The sequence below is a fragment of the Phasianus colchicus genome, chromosome 5 (assembly GCF_987193195.1).
Source record: "Phasianus colchicus chromosome 5, bPhaCol1.hap1.1, whole genome shotgun sequence".
Taxonomy (NCBI): domain Eukaryota; kingdom Metazoa; phylum Chordata; class Aves; order Galliformes; family Phasianidae; genus Phasianus; species Phasianus colchicus.
Window position 1 is genome coordinate 3,184,379 of NC_143440.1, and position 21,199 is coordinate 3,205,577.

Sequence of the window (21,199 nt, forward strand, 5' to 3'; positions counted from 1 at the left end):
AACCCCCTTGCTGCTCTCTATGATTACACCAGTGTACTAAGAATCACACCTTTCACTCCCATTCTAGTCAGTATTTGAGGGGTACTAAAACTAAAAAATGTGTTTCTTCTAGAATGCCATCACGTGTTTCCAAGCTGACAGTTACATGCTCATGTTAGTAAGATGCCTAAATAAACAGCACTGCAGTATTTCTAAATAAATTCAGTCCAGATCGGTGACATCAGTTGTAGTTTGTAGCATTTCTGTTTGGGAGGGTAAGTATATTTCTGACAGATTATAAATACCTTATATATATATATATTTATATTCCCATAAAGAATTTTTAAAATCACTCTACCAAATACAGATGATCAACCTAGCACTCCTAGGAACATTTACCGTAAGTGATTTGTGAAATACTGAGCAGGCAATAGTCACCGCTAAACTTGAATCCAAATGGAATACTTAAAAACCATGGGAACACTGTAATTGGAAGAGCTAGGGATTTAAGATGTCTTCCTTTCAAAATTTTCCACAGTTCTTGATCCTATGCTTAATGATTCCCTTTGCTAATAATTTAGAATCACAGAACATAGAATCATAGAATTATTTGAGATGGAAGGGACCCTTAAAGGCCAATCCAATCTAAATCTTCCCTCTTTTAGTTTCAAATCATTTCCTCTTGTCCTATCAAAACAGATCCTGCTAAAGAGTCTGCCCCCTTCTTTCTTATAGCTCCTCCTATAGATACTGAAAAGTTGTTCACAGGTCTCCTTGGAGTCTTTTCTCCCTCACCTTGTACTGATAATGGGGACTGCCAGGACCCAGGCTCAAGACCTTGCACTTGGCTTTGTTGAATTTCATGAGGTACTCTTTGGCCAACTCCTTGAGCCTATCAAAGTCTATCTGAATGGTATCTCAAAGTAGCCTAAACCCAAATTTCATCAATATACTGTCAATCTTCATAACGGAAAACAGGCAGGGTTTAGAAGAGAAAAAGTCAACTGTTGGATATGCTGCTCACTAATGAGTGAAACTGTTTCCACATTAAAGAAATAAGTGGAATTAATTTGCAAAGTTTTTATATCAGTGGTAAAATGGCAGATTAAGATATTCTCAAAGTACAGAACAAATTGTTTACAGAAAACATTTGTGGGAAATACGTTCGCCAAAATTAGGCGCCCACAAGTGTTTCCTCTGTCCTTAAATTGTATAATGATAAAATAAATTCATAGCGGATGCCAGCGTTGGCTGACTGCAAATATGAGTCCAACAGCATATCCAGAAACTGCTGGTAGAAAGGTAGAATTTTTATTTTTAGTGATCTAATTACTCGTGAGCACATTTGTCTAAAGCCAGAATGCAATTAGCTTACTTGATACGGATCTTTTCACTTACTTCTTCTAATAGCCATTTGTTTAGCAGTAGCTCTAGATGTTTACTGTAAATTTATCTGCAGATAAAATGAGAAAATAGAATTTACTAAGCTTAAAATGGAAGAAAGTTTTGTTGGATTGTCATATATATAACCAGTATCATTGGAGAAAAATTTATTAACAGCCACATAAACTAAACTTATAATTTGACATTCCCTTAATCATTATCAAATTTTAACATCTGTTTTCTCATGTATTGGGCAAACTGGGATACCTAATATTTTGTAGTATGGAAAGTTCAAGATTGGTTAAAGAGAGAAAGGTTTATGTTCATGAGTAGAAATAAATATATAAACAAATCTTCTGTCTCTGACTTCATAGACAGCTTTGAAAACTCCTCTGAATTTCATTTTAAAACAATGTACTCCTGATTGCTGAGAAGTTTGACATGGGATGGATAGCCTTGGCATGAAGCTATGAAAGCCCCAGGCAAGGAGACAGAAGCTGTCCTTGTTAAAAGGGAATAATTGCTCCTGTTAGCAATTCTCCTGTCTTCTGCTGCAGCCAGGCAGACATCATCAGACTATGGCCTTCACCTGTCAGCCAGAACCTTTCTATGGAGACATTGACCTAAGAATGGGGAAGGACAGACACAGTCTATAATGAATTATAATCCAGGAAGATGGATGCTTCCCAAAACCATGGACAACGGGATCTCCTCACCAATCCCCATCTCTGTGTCCCACCATGACTCCACATGCAGCTGGTGGCTCCCCAGAGCCATGGACAGTGGGAACCTTGCACTGATTTCCTTTTTGGTTTTGAGAATAAAGTACAGACTCCTTTAAGTGTTTGGGTTTTTTTTCCCCCCCAATTTTCTAACATTTCTGATGTTTTAAAACAGGCTATCCATGAAGGAAATATCCACCATGAAGGAAAAAAAAAACCTTCAAAGTTTCACAAAAAGTAACATACATACGTATCTTAGACTTGATTTTTCATTAGTTGCTTGGTTTTTGACTTTAGAGTACTTAAACTGAAGCAAGAAAATGAACGCATAGATTCCATAAGTCTTGGTTCTCTGCATCCACCACAAAGGACAAAAGCAATTAGCTGAGGGACAATTAACACTTCTTACATTTCAGAGCAGCAGTAGTACATTGTGTCAGGGTATGCTTTATAGGTAATTACAGCCTGCTCAGATGAGCATAAGCAGATATTGAAGTTGCCTGTCCCAAACACAGGCATTTGCATTTTCAGGAAGACAAAACTCAGTGCCAGATGAGTTATAGACCCCAGAAAGATGGATTCAGTGAAGCTGGAATGTTTCTGAAGCAGGAGCTAAGTTTCAGATCTGAGTTCACAGAGAAGACTGTATAATTTAAAAGAAAGCAAGAAACCTGACTGAAGTGCACTTCCCCAGAATAAACTGTTTTCTTCCAATTCTCAGTTTTTTTGAGCTCTTTTTCTAAAGCCAATCCTTATAAAAAAGTGTTTGACAAAGCAGTTGCCATCATGACCACAGGTGTATGAACAGAAATTCGGTCTACCGCTTTTATATAGTAATGAAAAAGATTCAATATCAACATTAACGCTTAGTTGTCATTACTTCAAACATTCAGTTTCACCACCATCATCTTAACTTTCAGATTTTAACAAGCTTAGACTTAATACTAAAAAGTTTTTAATTGTTTTAATTGAATGTGAGCTATTCCATGAATGGACAGCACATTCCTTCACACTATAACTCTCTTATCCAAAATGAAATGTATGACATTTCAGATATATACCACAATAAATTAAGAAGGCATAGCTTAAAAATTATGGAATGAAATGTCAGCTTCGGTCAATAGGTAATTTCTTAAATTACTCAAAACTAAACTGAACTTGAATGCCTTAGGTCTATTCTGTTGGTTTTTTTTTCTTCTTTATGCTTGATGGTTCAGTGCAATGGTTTTAATCAAATTACTAGATTATTCAGTATACCCCAAATACTCAGTTCACAAGAATCAATCAGTGATGCATCTTTTTAAATATTTTCCAAATCACATCTTTCCTCAAATAAAAGAAAAATAACAACTACCTCCAATGTTTCCCACTAGGCTTCACATATACATATAAAGTGAAGCTTTATAACAATACATCAATAATAGATGCTGCACACAGGATACCTACATCACTAATTATCATCAGCTATTTCTAGCCCATAACAAGACAAAGAGAAGTCGAAAAATTAACCTATGAAATGAGGATAATTATAATGCCACAAAAACTCGAATGATATTAATTATAATGACGTTACTAAATGAAAATGTTATTATTTTGGGATATAAACTAAAGAGATGCCGGTTGCTTCCTCCCCTCCCCCCCTCGGTTTCCACTGATTGTACTTAGTGAAAAACAAAAACAAACAAATCTAAAACTAATTTACTATCAAGGAAACGTGCTAATAATGAAGACTTCTTTAAAGTAAGCAATAAAATCAAGGAATTTGAGTTTTCAATTTAATGATCTCTGGCGTTAAATGTTTTCCAGCACGTAATAAAACTTTATTAAAAATCAGTCACTGAAGAACTCTAAAAAAAAGATCTGTGGAAACTTTCAGAGCAAATATCATCATACTCAATCCAAGGGAAATTCAGGAAATAAAATATAAGAGGAAAGGTTGCCATACTCTTACAAATCATCATTAAAGAAAAAATAATACAAAACCATGGTTGGCATTCAGTTAATCATAATGATAATCAAAATCTATGAGCCTAAAGAGAGCAACAAAAAGGAGAACATTTCCTGAAGGTATAGGTCGTGCTAGGAATTTTGAAATTGCAATACCTTTCATCTTTTTCAAAACAAATTTCTTATGTTAGGCCTACAGATACTGTTAGCATCTGAGATTTCTACGATAAGAACCTTAGAAGGACACAAGCATTCCTCACTCACTCTGAAATTAAATTCTAAAACAGTGGAAGGCATCCTTTTCCAATACTATTTTACACTGTCTGCATTTAGTAATTATCTTCTTTTTTACTTACTGTTTCCCAATCCTGGTGCTTAATACAATGAACTGTAACTTCATATGCCAGTGATACCTCATTAAATGTCAGAAGCAAAGGTGGAGGAATGCAATATGTAGAAAAGCTGAAAGGTACCAAAGATGGCAATCTTCCTAAGGCCCTAAGGCCCCCAGTCCTGTTCACTGTCCTTGATGTTCTTTCCATTTACTCATTAGTGACCACAGATGTGTTATTTTTCATCCTTAGTACCAATTTCTCTTTCTTCTGGTAAAGCTATGAGAGTGCCCACTAATTTTCTCTCCTCAGTCATGAAACAGTTACTTTCTGAAGAGATCTGAGCATCCATTGCTGTAGCTGCATTGGTTTGTATCATCCTGGAATTAAATTTGACATGAAATAAACTTTGTTCTATGCAACCATGAAAAACACAAGTAACAGAAGTTCATTATTTAGAAATGGAGAAAATTAAAATGAAAGAAAATAGAGCAAGAGGAAAAAAACTTGAGATATCATGAGCCAAACTGTCAGGAAGGGGCAGAGAGTGGACTGCGTAACACCAAGGAAGTATTCAGCAAAATCAACAGAAAATTGCAAAACAATCATTGTAAACATTTTCCTTTACAGGGCTTTGGTTTTCAAAGTTTGTTAAAGAGAGACTGTATTAGCAAAAAGCATATAGCTCAAATATGCAATCTCTGTCACTAACTTCTTTTTAAATTCAGCAAACTCTCTTTTCTTTTACAAAAGCAGCCCTTTTACCTGTCATTTGGTCTCTAGAATGGGGTTGTTACTGACAGAACTGGGAGTTCTTCCTGACACAATGCCATAATATCAGTTTGAAATCTACTGCCTAAAGAAAAATAATTCCCAAGTTAACTTTTCAACGTGTCGTAGTAGAGGTCACCTCTAGTAAAAATAAATCAGATGCATTAGAAAAGAGTTTAGAATCTTAATCTTTCCTATAAAGACAAGAAGAAAAACAAAAAACTTTTGTTCAAGGGTCAGAATCTTCATTTATCTTGGAATATTATGATACATGATCTGATGGATAATAGCTCTAATTTTAGAAAATAGACATAATTTCCTCATGTAATTTGTTCTGATTTAGTTTTTTTCTTGACCTACAGCAGGACAAAGATGAGAAGATAAACTGCCACACTCAGCTGACTAGTTTTTTATGAATTTGAACCTACTGTATTAGTTTTCTATGCTATGCAACATGATTTTAAAATATGACTAAAAAATAAGCTGCTTAGTCCTCAGAAATGTGGACTAGGCACAACTTAAGCACTCTAAAGTTTTATTTCTTTTACCAACGTGCTTATTTATATTTTGAAGAACTGTATAGGTGTAATTATAAATTATTTTTAAATTTATAGTCAATTATCATTATAATATCCTACAGTATTACCATTTTTACAGAAGGATAGCTGTCATTCAGCCTGTGTTTCCTCTATCAAGATGAGGTCACAGAAGTGATGTTTGTAGATGGTCTTTTGTTCAAGCCATGTGCAGGATGAGATGAGGGTATTATTTTTCTCTTCAGAGCTTGAAATTCTTGGCTATTTCAACTCCTAAAATACTGCAGTTCACAAAATACCAAAAACCACAGGGCATTTATAATGGAAGAATTCATTCAGGGAATATGTGAAACAACATTAGACAAAAACTCCCTAGAGCAAACCAGTTGCTGTTATTCCAATATCTTTTTTATTGTATTCTCCATTATCTGTATATTCTGCCTTGCTACTGCAAATAGAGTCTGTTTCTATGTTTCACATCTGATTTTGCTTTGCCATTAATATTTCAAATTATTGAAGTTGGCTTTTTTTGTTTGTTTGTTTGTTTTTCATTTGGGGCACTGGTATCTTTACACTGCACAAAGATATTTCAACAACTATCATTATAAAATATCTATTAAGTAGAACGTTAGCACTTTCCAGAAAGGAGATTTAAAGCAAACAGAATAAGAAAGTGTTCCATCTAACGACTCTATAACTTCTCAGTTGTTTGGTATGTCAAGCTACAGTTAGAAAAGGTCTCAATAGGAAGTCAATACCAGTGCTAGAATTTACAGATTTTTCCAATTCTTATTTCTTGCAGCAAGTAGCCTGGCAAATGTCACCATTTCCACCAATTAACATCCATTAACAATGTCAACTGAAACATTCAGCTTGGTGTCACCAGCAAACCTGCTGGGAGTAGACTTGATCCCGCTCTCTGTGTCATTGATAAAGATGGTAAAGAGTACTGCTCCCCAGGACAGACCCCTGGGGAACACCACTTTGTGACCAGCCTCTGCCCAGACATAGAGCCATTGACAAGAACCCTCTGGCCACAACCATACAACCAGTACCTTATCCATCGAATTGTCCACCCTTCAAATACTGATTTCTCCAATTTAAAGATAAGGATGTGGTGCAGGATCACGTCAAACGCCTTGCAGAAATCTAAGTAGATGACATCAGTTGTCCTTCCTTTTGTCCACCAGTGCTGTCACTCCAACACAGAGGGCCACCAGATTGATCAGGCACAATCTGCCTTTTGGGAAGCCATGCTGGCTGATCAGATCACCTCCACATCTCACATGTGCCTTAAGATTTCTAAATTTCTCACACACATTGTGTTGTTGGGTTTTTTTCTTATTTTTTTGTTTATTTTTTGGACTAATTCATTCACTTTTATGCATTGATTTTTGAAACTCTATTTATAATTCTTTATATTCCAGTCTTTTAACAGAATAAAATAACAAATCAAATTGTTAGCAAATCAAATTTTTATAGTGAACCTTCACAAGAATTCTGGCAGTATATTTTCCCAATTAATCTTTCTGCGTTGCACTCTTAAATATCTTCTCTGACAAGCACTCAGATACTGTGATTGTCAACTATGAATATAAAAATAAAACCTTATTTTCACTGTTTTTATTAAGAAGTATCCCAATCCCATAGATAAATTTGTATCTAAGCAACACAGATGCCATACAATAGATTTAAATGAGTTGAACAATTTTAGAATAATATTTTTTAAATTAGATGAGAATATCTTTGAAGATTTTTACCAGACAAATGATCATTTCTTTCCTGAAGTTTTGACTGCTGCTTATCAAACACGGCGAAATGCTTAAGTTGCTATTTTCAAGTAGAAAAAAAATATTTAAAGTAACTGAACACATTTATATTCATCCAAATACAAGACTGTTGTATTGTAATGATTGTGCAAATGTAACAGAGAAAGAACAGTAGAAACCAGTAGCTAGATTGAGCTGGTTTGTAAGATCAAAAAAAATTGCCAAAAAGAAGATAGACAAGAATGGGTGTCATTCTTATAAAAAAAAAAAAAAAAAAAAAAAAAAAGTAAAAAAAACCTTCCATAATATGGCTCAGATGTAGAGAGTATAATTTAGGACTTCCTATGATGACTTGACAGCCTATTTCACAGTAACAGATTTCAGTGGTTTTATAATCACAGATAATGCACAGACTTATAACAATGAGGTGTCAATATGGGGAAGAGCAGGACTGCAAATCGTTATTTTTGTTGACATTTTCATGGCATATGCCATGTGCAGAGCAATGTGAGCAATGTCTATTAAATAGGCAGTATAATTTACTCAGGCATTCTTGGGATACAGAGAAGTCAGATTGCAGCAAGGAAATACTGCTACAGTTAATAAACAGGTACATTAAACACAAAATCTAATTGATTATGGAAAAAAAATGAAGACTATTTTCCCTTTCAAACAAGCATTGAAAATTCAGTTCCAATCTCTAAACTGCATTCCCGTGCCGTGCTACAGGAATACTCATAAAACCAAGGAGACTTCAAAGTCCCTGAGCCCATACCAATCTCAAATGCAGGCACAGCGATACGGTAGGTCCCATCTTTCAGAGAACCAGTGTTCTCATGACAGAAGTGCAAACATTTGCAACCTGAAGAGGAGGGCAATGGGAAGAAAGCAGACAACTCATAGACAGGTTCACTAGGGAAAACAGGCTCCTGAAATCCAAGGGTAAAACTCAATCCATACGTCACGCAATAAGAGTCCTCTCTCCTACAGCACACAGAACTAGTAATCTTAATCTAAATGTGAGCTCATATTCTAATGGGCTGTTATAAATTAATACACTGAATTGTTTCCAGAGGTAATGGTTTTGGAAATGGAGATTTCTTGGTATTAAATAGTTAAGGAACCTACAATCATTATGCTAAGAGTAGCAACACAAGATTCAATTTTATAATGATATTCAAAGTTCTGAAATTATACATCAGTTTTAATTACAGATTTTTGGCTTCAATCTCTGTACTAATAGTGAATATCAACAGCTGCCACATAAAAATTACAAATTGGCTGCGAGTTAGCAATTCCTTTTTACATTTCGGGAAAGACTTTCAGAATTTAAGGAGGAGATGAAATTCTCCCTCCATCCTTTCACTGCTGTAAAATTTCCTTCCTTAGGCTTGATCTAAACTTATTGAATCACTTGAACAGGTGAGAAAAATGCAACCCTGGAGGTGGAAACTATCGGGATGTCCATCACTCATTGTAAATTTTAACTGTAAAAAAAAAAGCTTTAATCTATTGAATCATACTTTCTCCTTAGCTGCCATTCCTGTTTCCTGAATATATATTCCCATGCCTATTATGGCATCCATTTTGGCAAATTCTGTTTGGGTGTCCCAACCTGCTTTAGATTTCTATATTGGCTTTTGTTGTGGGTTTCTTTGAGAAACACAAAAACAGCCTCGCTATTCAGTGCTGTATTACTACAAACACATTATCAGTGTCCAGCAGGTAAACCATCTTATTTATTTGCATTCTCACTTATTTTAGGTGTAAATCCTTCTCCCTTGTAGATTTGTCATGCAGATATGGTCAATTTAACAAGCGACAGAGCTTGCCATATCTCTTTCTCAGCAAAATAACCCATTTCCCAACTTTGTATGAGTTTACTGACATCAGCAAGAGGCCTAGAATCTTCAAAAATCATTGTAATCTTGCAATGAATTTCAAATCCTCCTCCAGTTTGATGCTCTTACAGGGCACGCTCTCAGAGATGCTTGAAAATAAAGTGAGGGGGAAACCATACCTTGGTGCTTGTCACTGGAAATTGAACTTTTGAGCCCTTTGTAGCCATAGATGTCAGCTTCTCTGCTGGTTTTGTAGGGACTTGATGGTTAGCAGGAGGCTGATTGTGCAGAATGAAGGACAGGCAAAGCTTCACAGTCTCCTTCAGAGCTTTCAGCTGTGACTCCTGGGGAAAATAAGAAATCATCAGTTCTCTGAGATGTACTATTACAAACAGAATTACTTGCTTCATCTGTACGTAACAAAGCAAACATTTACAAACAGCAGCTGTTCGGTTCTTTTAAAAAAAAAATTAGTACTTTTTTTTTTAATTTAGTGCAAGAATTAAGACAGATTTATGTAGTTTCTATATGAATAAGTTACTGTGCATTAGGAACTAAGAGGTCCTTGCACTCTTCCATTTCATCCCTGCGTTTTATCTATATCAATTATTGCTCATACATCTGTTACCATTAAAGGAAAAAACATGTACCAAACGTTAATGAGTCCAGATTCTATCTTTTAATAATTAGCAGAGAGAAGCAGATATCTGCAAGCATTGCAAATAGACACAGACTTTGTATGGAATTTTGTTCATAATATTCAGAATTATCAGTAATTTTCCACATTCTAAAAGTTGATTTCAGTCCAACAGAAGGATGACTTCCCTCATGTACATACATGTGCATATTATGTTTTTGCACTGTGCAGTAGGTAAGTCGTAGTCCTTCCCACCTGTTAAGAGTATGATTGTACTTCAAACCAAGTTAAACCTTGTTATTGGTGAATGCTGTTCTCACAATTGCATGATTGTGCTTGCAAAATGATCTATCTCATAGAAATATAGATAGATGTAGTAACTGATTGCTGCACTTGTTAATAAAAAAAAATTGAAAGGTGAGCACCTTTTTGTCAAGACAGACAATATAGCACTATGCTTAATTTGTAAGGAAAATATGTTTTCAAAGATTACCATTTGAGAAGACATTATCTGCAAAAATGTGCAGCCAAATCTGGTGCTTGGAATGAAGGAATACTTTGTAAAGACAAAATAGTGGAATTGAAAAATGCCTGCTGCATCAACAAAATTAAAACTCAAAAGGATTCTGTTACAAAAGTTAGTTATGTGGTAGCAAATCTGATTGCAAAAAACTCAAAATCATTTACTGATGGTGAGATGGTGATTTAGTAATGTTTGGAAAGCATGGCAGATATAACCCAGATTAAAAAAAAAAATGGATTTTTCTAAAATCATTTTTGTCTCACCAGATAAACTGAACAAAAGGGAAAATCTATCAAAATAAATTTGGAGAATAAAGCTGCTAATTCCAAATGTTGTGCTTTGGTAACAGATTGAAGTACTTATGCTATAGATACAGTTCAACTTGCCATTTCATTTGAGGTATTGATGATGGATATAATGTTGCTACAGTAATGACTGCTTTGGTGCCATTAAAATACACAACTAAAATACATTATTTGTATGGAGCAAGCCAACGTTACATTAAAGTGATTTTCTTTCTCTCTTATCAACGTTGAGTATAGCTATTCATATCACCGCCGTGATGGTAAAAAAAGGACTTACAAAATTAATAGATGATGCAATTGCCACTGGCAACTCACGTTTGATAAAACATCACTGCATCCAAGAAAATTTATGTGCGAAATAGTTAAAAATGAATAATGCCATGCAAATCATCATCAAAATCGTGAATTGTATAAAGTCCAATTGATTGAATCATCACCAGCACAAGTGTACAATTTACGGAAACAACCAAAGACGTTGTTTGACAAAGTTCTCAACAATCTTGGGTGTATCAGCTGTGGGTCTGTCAAAAGTAGTATCGAGATACTATGCATATCCTTTTTTTCCCCCTGATTATACTCTTGACATATAATATAGTCTACCATCTACGCAAGAAATATTTTAAAACAAATATTAAAAAGAGAAGCCTGATATCCTCCCAAGAGAAAAAATCAGTTTTATGCCTACTCATAGTCACAGTTTGAGACTCAATTACTCAATTATTCATTTGCAAAACAGCAAACATTCCAAAAACATGTCCTGCTTTCTACATGTATCCCATTCTTACTACATGTGCAAGAACTGTCAAAGCAGTGAAGGCAGTCTTTACTGTGGTCATCTCGACGTATTTTTAGTTCATAGCGAAAAGCTCTCAGCCAAGGCCAAAAATGTTTGTTGAAACTTAAATGGTTGTATTAGTCTGCATTCAGAATAAGTGTGGACACTGTGTCTCACAGAGTTCTTTCACAACTCCACCTGCGTGAACTTTTTCTTTTCCTTCACTTACAGTTCTCCATTTCCACGTCACCATCACATCATGCAAACAATGATGCCATTCAAGGACTTTCTCAATGATAATTTGCCAGAAGATGATTCCAGGCTTCTGGAAAGCCTACAGAATCATAACCTAGCTCTAAATTAAAATTCCATAATATTTACCAGGAAAGAAACACAGGGTCAGAGAAGTCAGTTGGGTATGCTGAAATCCCCTTTTAACATGCAGACTGAGTTCCTTAAAAGCTTTCTCATTATAAGTTCCTGATGTGAAACAGTCTTTGTTTTCTCCTTCCCAACTCTGCATTGTACCAAACAGTTGCATTCAGAAGATATTTAGCACAAGCATTGTCCTCTTGTCATTGCCACAGACAGCACATGGGCACTAGTGTGTGTACATGCTTGTGAAGAGAGTATGCACTTTAGTTTTTAATTAATGTTTGGATCAGCTGAGCATACCAGCAAGAAACACCTCCTGCATCACCAGAAACACGCAGCTTTGTATAACACTACCAGGATCACTGTTTATGTTGGTGGCATTTTGCAATGCTGGAGGCAAAATCCTCAGTCAAAAGGAGGACTTCAGTTACTGCAATATTGACCAACAAGGAAAAATATTTTAGTGCACAAGTAATACTTTTTAGGAGTCTTTTCGGGGTCTTTTCAGCTTGCTTTTCCTCCTCGTAAATAACCATGCAGATGTATTTCACGCAGCATAATGACTCCCTCTGGCTTTGGTGGAAATAGCCCCATGTATAGGCATTAACTACGCATCTCAACTTCTGCAAGACTTCCACTTGTTTTTGTCTAATAACACTGAAATGTTCACAGTCGATAAACATGCTTACATCACGTTACACTTCTTACTTCATCAAGGGCTGCCTTTTCCAATTCGTCTTTTGCTACTGCTAGTTTCTGCTCTAGGTCTGTTAGCTGTTGTGCCTGTGGGAAGAAAAAGAAAGCTGATGTCATCTACATTGTATTTTTTTTCCCATAATTTTTCATGCAGCGCCTGAGAGAGAGGGAGAGATTCTCAGTAATGTGTATGAATTGGGTCAGAAATACTTGCCAAAAAAACAGGCCTCATGGGATGCTATTTTCCTTGCAGAAAAGATGTATTTCTATGTGGGAACTGGGCTTAAATTTGTTTTAGTGCAAATTTACTCTTTAATTTCAATATCAGTAGCACAGATAATTCCATACTAGGAAGTATTTGTAATCATACCACGGTATTATTTTGACAACATGAAAATATTCAAAGTATTAATTATTTTGCTCATTATCTCACTTCTGCTTGTAATTTGACACGTTCATTTTTTTTTTTAAACACTGAGATATAAACATTAACATAACTAGGCATAAATAGAGAAAATAGGAAACATTCAAACATATTGGTCCCTTATCAGACGCTTTTCTCTGCTGGTACACAAGGCGTTAACTCCCCGTTTGTTTCTTCCCTGGAGATATAAAAGGAAAAGTCATGGGAACAGCAAGCTATGCACTGGGAGAAAGTGGGGAGTTGTGCATTTGAAGTCAGTGTTGTGCACCCAAGCCCACATGTGGGAGGACTGCTGGCTCCAGGCTATTTGCCTGCAGGGTCCTTTGGGAGGAGATACCTCAAGAGATGCCATTGTTCAGCATTAGGCAGAGGCTGTAGTTGCTGACAAAATGACAAAAGTCTGTCAGTATTTCCCTGATCATGTAAAGAACTACTTAGTCACAGTTTACAACAGGATTACACCTCTATCTGTGGATTAATCAGAGCAGTCATGCTTTCATTAGTCAAAAAAACCTCTACCATGAGACAGTATTGCCTCAAAGCAGAAGCCATTTGCTCAGATGAAGGGGAGTCCCTTGTGAATGCATTCCATAATTCCCACTGTATCCATTTCTTAGAGCTGATACTAGTCATGGTCTCACACAAGAGAATGGACTGCTGGCGTGGCTCATCAGCGTGCAGCACAGCAGCCAATATTGAAAGAGTTCTTTGATCTCATTTTCTGCAATTTAAATGGAGTAACCACACTGGCTGTTAATGGGGAAAAAAAAAGTAATTTTTGTGTAAAAATTTTCTTAGAGTTCAGCAACATTTATGGTTGCTACTAAATATAGTACATAACACTGCCAATAAGCTCATTTCTTTGTTTGAAAGACTGAAAATAATATTTGGCTTTTACACAGAGACAGATCTCATCTGATACTAGGACTGGGCAAAGTAATTTCTCACATCAATAACACTGTAATTATTGCTACATATTAAAATATTTTTTCCCACTACAGTTATACAGATTAATACACTTTCAGTGAATGAGAAAAAACATTTGAAAACCAATATATATAACTAGATAATTTTCATTGCCATTAAGAAGGAAATTATACAAAATAGCATTGCTATGATAGATGGGAGGCCAGGATGGCAGCTCTTCTGGTGCATATTTCTAAAGGCTTAGGATTATATAGAGGATGATGGATCATCGCTTGGTGTGAGCCAGACAGCTTCTCCATTCATCACCATCTGTGGAACACCAGAGCTGAAGATTTCAGAGTATCTGCTTTTCTTGGGCACATGAATTACTGAGGTAGCTGAAAATCTGGGTAGTTGATACGTAGCAGGTAACCAGAGCTACAGGCATCAGCTTCACACCAGGGCAATGTCTGCTGAAACATCATTCCTTGTTCTCAGTGGAAATCCAGTCGCATTAAAAGCAAGTTTGAGGACAAGTAGTTGATTTCATTTCTGGGTGCCTCCCGGTAAAAAGAATGAAGTAATCTCACACAGAATAACAACACTGCTCACATCAAGCAAAACATTTTCTGTTTATGGCAAGAACAGTTTTCTTCCAGAAGACAGGCTAGTATGTATTAGTAAAGTTTTCCTATGGGGGTCATTTGTCAAATCTTATCCTTATTTCTGGACACACCGCAGTATTGCAATGGATTGACTTTATCTGCATCTTTCATGTATATTTATTTTATTTCACAGATTACTGAACCAAAAGGCCACTGACTAAGCAGAAATCAAGCAATAATAAAATTCTGACATTAAAAACGCTTCTGGTCTGGAATGATGAACTGCTCACTTAAAAGTAGTGATGAGTATTTAAACGTAGTCCTCAAACAGTAGAATAATCAATTTTTTTTTTTTCTCTCAAGTCTTTCTATCCATGAAGCCTGAATTCCTATCACAACAGTTACACTGCTGTTTTAATTAAAAACATTTTTAAGGAGCCTGTTCAATTTCTGTGGTTTAGGTAGCTTATGAAGTACAAGTGCAAAATGCCAGTAGGACTACGTAAGGCCACTTTTCAGTAGGAGGAAAAGATCTTTGCAAAGCTTGGTCTGGGAAAACTTCAAAATATCTTTTCTTATAGAATCCAAACTTACTGACAAAACGGAGATAAATCAATTCCTCATCCCCTGAAAGAATGCGCTGAGCAATTTCTGTCTGTGAAGTGCACTTTTCCAGATCAAAGGGATGTACTTACCTATACTTATCATGAATTGCATTACACACAATGCCCATATTTAAATTATTCCAGGCATAGTAAGTATCACGCAAAAAAGGAAAAAAAGGAATAAGAGGGGAAAAAAAGAATTAAGGGGAAAAAAAAAAAAGAAATCAAGAAGGGACAAGTATGATTTTCAAGTAGAGAGAAATCCAAAGTGATTTAAAATTTATTTCAAGCAATTAATTGAGACCAGAGTGAATTCTTAACTAAAACAACATATATATACATATATGTGCAGGCAATGTCTGCGTGTCTTTGTTCTGATAATTTTGAATGCTCAAAAATTTACAGTTATCATATTCATACAATATAGATTGCTGAATTATTTAAATTCCATCAGCTTTGTAAGACGCATTAGTGACACTGGAAGAAAAGAATATAAACCTTCATTAATGGTCTTTCAAATGCTTTTATTATAATAAAGAGATCTTTTCTAATATCTTTCTTGGGATGAACATACCCAGAATAACTTAGGGTCAAGTTTCAGATGAGGTGAGAGACAAAACAGCACGCTTACAAATAGAAAAATACAATTTTTTTTTAGTGTTTACTAGCATTTACTGCATTCTCCTTATTTGTGGCTTTTTCTTCAAGGGAATATACATTTGGATTTTAATTGGCAGTTCACTATAAATCTCTTTGACCTTTTTTTTTTTTCATATCAAGAATTCTTGCTTATCGAAGAGAAAATAATCCCTGCTTAATGAGAAAACATGATTGACTAATTGATATTTAGCAACACATGAAATAGATGGGATATTTTGAACTCCGTTTTATTTTACAATAGGATTCAACTAACTGCTTAAAATTATTTAGTGTATGAACTTTCATTTTCTAATTGACATTGTCTGAATAGGAAAACTTTTTAATTGGAAACCACTTAACCACAAAATGGAAAAACTGCTTAATCGAATACGTTATCCAGTAAACAGAAATGTCTGTGATTATTCTGTATTTCTGTAAGCATTATTTGTATCTTAGAAATACACAGATTTGTGCTTCTGGGTTGTGCTGCTTGTTGTGCTGCAGTACTGCAGAAGCTAAATGTAACTGAGAATAACCCCTCTTGGCAGATATTCCATTTAATTATACGTGCACCTAAAGCCATATATCATCTGTGTCCAACCTTTAACTTGCCCGGGCCACATTTAGTGAATAGAAACTGTCTTGAGTACGTAGGTTGCTCCATAAGTAATGCCTCCTGTTTTTTTTTTTTTCATGGAAACTACAACAGCTACAAGAGCACAGTAACGCTGTTCAATAGAGCAAATCTCAGCTACAACACACTATTTTTCAACATATTTAACACCATTAACTATGCATTTTCACCTGCAATGAACAAGAGCCTGCACGTGCTCACTGGAACATGCAGCAGCAGAGGTGACCAGTGAAATGTACCACCCACTGCCTCACTATGCTCAAATCCAAGGAGTGGTTTCAAAATTAAAGAGGGAAGATTTAGGTTGGATACAAGGAAAAAGACTTTTACAATGAGGGTGGTGAGACATTAGAACAGGTTGCCCAGAGGTGCTGGAAGCCCTGTCCTTCAAGATATTCAAGGTAAGACTGGAGGGAGCCTTGAGCACCTGACTGAGCTGCAGGTGTCCTAGTTCATAGCAAGGGAGTTGGACAAGATGACCTTTAAAGGTCCCTTCCAAATCTAAGGATTCTGTGATACGATTTTCAAATTCATTTATCAAAACAGAAAGCATGCCTACATGATCTTTGCAAATAATTGATCAGCTGAGAAACAAAATTTTATGTCCAGTAGTGGGTAACATCCCTCTACATATCTAAAATTATATTGAAGCACTGAATTCATGAAGAAAAAAAAATCCTCATGTGAATAATCAACAAACACTTTTTGATAAAAGTATAAACTTTGCCACTTTGAAAAAGAAGATATCTAGCAGCTTCAAAGACTGAACTATGGCAAGCAGTAAGAACAACAAGGACCTTAAATTACATAAACTAAATCCAATGCTTAATTCAAACATGAATTAGTCCAATTACTATGGAGCAGAAGTACCTCAAGGAAGACCCCATAATCTCTTCATCTTCCAACTCTTCCTCTAAATGATAATCCATAAAACCCTTCATAACCTATCAGCTATCCATTTAAAGATGCAGGCTGCAACTTCATTGGCAAAGTAAAAAACAAAACAAAACAGAACAATGTGGTGACAGTGTGTACTCAACCCTACTATTCCCAAACAGCAAAAAATTGAATTCTGGTATCCCATTCGAGAAGTCAATAGATAAAATAGATGAGTTTTCATGTTAGAACAACTTCAAATACAAATAAAATCTGCAGTATACTTTCTCAGCCATCAATACAGCTGCTTTGAAGAATACACTTAATTTCCTTTCTGTCATTGCAATGACTTTTCACAAACAAGAATAGTCCTTGAAGAAAATACACCTATTTTCTCACAAACTGTGAAAATAACTATTACAAATTATCATGCTTCAACAAAAAAAAAGAAAAATCAGCTCTTCCCAGCAACATGATCCTGGCTGTCATACATCACCAGGCACAGCGACTTCAGTGGAAGAACATTAAATACTGATTAAGCTATTAAGCATTTAACTTTACTGATTGATGAATTACCTTTTATTGCAAATGCTTCAGAAGAGGAATGACATCAGTCTTACTAACTATCTGACTTTCCATAAAACAATGCATACAAATGGAACTATGGCATGAAATGCAAACCACTCTGTAAGTTCCAGGCCTGCAGAGTACCTCAGCTGCACTTACAACCACAAAATCACTTGGTCTATTACTCAAAAATCTTTAGTAATAAAAACACAAAGACAATTATGCCTGAGCTACAGATGAAGAAGAGCATTTTGCAACACTCGTAGTCACGATGCATTCTCCTCCTAATTGAAAGGCATTCATTGCAAGAGCACAAATTATAGCTTAAAATAATTACTCAAAATCCTACTACTAGGGTTGTCTCTCAAGGTCTGGGGCCAATTTCACAAGATATCTCTGACACTCTATTATTAAAGCCTTTCTCTCCGCTGCCACTTCAGGGCATTGTAAGTGGGCACAGATGAAAGGAAATGTGTTCAGATGAGAATAATACCCCGCATTAATTATATGCAAATTAATATTGAGAAGAACATGAAAAAAAAAAACAAAAAAACAACCATAAAACCAAATCCCTACATGTATTACTTTAAAAAGTAGGAACTCTGGGAGGGTTGCAGGGTGAGAATTGAAAAATATGGCTATAAAAGGAATAGAAAACTACTTTCTAAGTCTGTGTAAGATGATATGGTAGCTAGTCAATTGCCATTTCAGTAAGGTAGGTTCAAGTGAGATAATAGAAAGCATTTCTTACTTTTCAGGCTTACAGACCAAAGCAGTAGAAATACATAGGTTGAACTGCTGCAGGCTTCTTAAAACAAACTGGATAAACACTTGAAGGAATAAGAAGCACGTAATCAAACCTTTTCCAGCGTAAGAAAATAAGGAATGTCCTCTATGTTTTCCATACCTTCCTGAGAAAATAGTTTTTAGCAGAACTCAATTGCTGATGGAATCACCGCATGTATTTAAAAATGTACTTCACAATCTCAGCTATAATTAAAAAAAACTTGCTTATTTGTGTATTTAATAGGAAAAAAATCAATAAGAATATTTTCAGACGTATTCTTCTACTATACTAGACTCCAGCTATGTCATTGATACTTTTAAAAGGCATTTCCTTTTGCTTACCTTCTCCTTCAGCCTGTAATTTCTGACAAAGTCAAAGCAAATCTGTTGGAGAATATTTCCATACCTGAAGTCTTTGGTAGTCATTCTCCCAGAAAATGCTTAAAAATGCTACTCATTAGATGCTTAATAACCTGAATGTTTCTTCCAGATCCTACTCAATTACTTTACGCAATGAAGCCAACCTGTAGCTTATAGAACTTAGCCCTAATAAAGTCCGTAGTTAAAAATCTCACTCAAAAAAAGCAAACCAAAACAAACAGTTGAATGTTTTGTATTACACTATGTTTGTTTATTTTATTTGTTTCACTTCTCCTAAGCAGCATTGCTAAATTTCCCCAGGGAGGCTGCAGGAGATTCAGATGCTAAGGAAATGTACTGGATCAACAAACACACAGCAGGACAGAGATTGACTGAAAGTAAGAAGAGTTGTCATATCCTGTCAGAAAATTAGCCATGACATGTCTATATGAAACTGTCCTCTTATCATCTTTTAACACTGAGATACAGAAATTGTGTTTAGTGTTACAGAGCAGTGGGAAAACACCATCAAAAATGAAATAATTGTTTTTGTGCTATATAAATCTAGGTGTAAATTTTAAAGAAAGCAACATTTTTTTTTCTTTTCCCCAAAAAGGCTTTTTAAAAAGAAATGCAGTCATTCTGACACATTGAACATAATGAAGAATACTTTACAGTGTGTTAAAATGACCTCATTTCTCAACATGACTCCAATTGAATTCTATAGTTGATAATACAAATAAAAGGAGATGTAAATCGTGGGAAAAGTGAATGCATATTATGAAATGGATGGATTTCAGCCAGGCTTGACTACCTACAAAAGCAGGTAGCAGAATTTTACTGGAAAACCAAACACTCTTGCATCTTTGTACATGCAGAGGCACAAAGAGCACTTCTGAAAAAGTTTCCTGTCAATGGTTTTATGGGCTGGTTCAGTTCTAGGACTAGGATTTCCCAGGAAAGGGAAAAAAGTGAAAAAGGGGAAAAGGGGAGAGAGATGAGCCTAAAGACAAAACCAGTGGCAATGACCTGAGAAGAAACAAACTAATTCATTAAATAAGATATCAGAATACATACTATACACACTATATACACACTATAATACAATATAATTAGAACTGAAGCTAATAAATCAAATTAAATGAGTGTATGAAAGCCAAAGGCCTTACTCTAACGCTGAGGTGAGACATGCAGCCATGGCTAGCGGAAAAGAAGAGTGTGAGGTCTCAGGACTTTGCCAGGTGTTTTATCTCCTTTCTGAATGTAAAGTTCCCTGGGGTATGTAGTTCTTATTCTCTTTTGGGACAGGTACTCAGAACTGGAGCATTAACTCTTTAATTCCCAGCACATTAGATGATGTTACGATGTGGAATACCAATAACCAAACATCATTAAGCCATGACTGTTCCCAAGGTATAACATTACCTATCTAATTTATTTCAAGCCCATGTAACAATGCCATTTTTATTTAAATGTATTTAAATGTTTAACATAAGATTTCTCTGCTAAATTCTGTATCCAGCATCTGTGTCCCTCCCTTATTCTTTAATCATTCCACCAGCGTCACAGAACCACAGGGAGGAAATAAATACTTTCCAGATCCAGGATACAGGTTTATTGTGACATGATTAAATACTTCTAATATGGATCAAAACGCATATAAAAGAATCCTTTTTTCTTTAGAAAAAGGAGTGATAGAAATATTTACTGCACCCATCAGTGTGAGGCAAAAGCAATTTCACAGTTTTGTTTTACTTTGAGTCCATTTACTGTACCATAAGCATAGTTCAGAATGCTTTTCATACATCCAAATAGTGAAATGATTGGCGTAGCATGATGTGTTTTAAAGAATTTGGAAAATGGTTTTGACTATCAATAGCAGACTTCAGTTAAGTCTTTTGAACACATTCTTTGTCTGTCCATATAAAGTCAGTTCAGCTGTTTCTTAGGTAATTTCTTGGAAGAAGTGCTAGAAATGAAGAAATATTATTTTTAACCTGCCTTCACTTTCTTATAAAGATCTCTTTGAATAATAAGAAGAGTGAACACAGGCCAAATATGAAGAACTGGTGTTTTATTTATTATTATTTATATATTATTTATTTCTATATTATTTTATATATATATATATATATATATATATATATATATATATATATATATATATATATATATATATATATAATTTATTTATATAACTGCTTGT

At 35.2% G+C, this 21,199-nt stretch overlaps 1 protein-coding gene across 4 annotated transcripts in view; it reads right to left on the minus strand.

The window, feature by feature from the left end:
- Nucleotides 1-21,199, minus strand: part of LUZP2 (leucine zipper protein 2) — a 169,583-nt gene that overhangs the window by 19,313 nt on the left and 129,071 nt on the right. For all 4 annotated transcript variants that reach the window (XM_090140184.1, XM_090140182.1, XM_090140183.1 and 1 more), the window contains 2 exons: nucleotides 12,604-12,678; nucleotides 9,460-9,624 (listed from right to left, as the gene is read on the minus strand). In XM_090140184.1, the coding sequence (XP_089996310.1) occupies nucleotides 9,460-9,624; nucleotides 12,604-12,678 (240 nt within the window). The remainder of the gene's footprint in view (nucleotides 1-9,459; nucleotides 9,625-12,603; nucleotides 12,679-21,199) is intronic.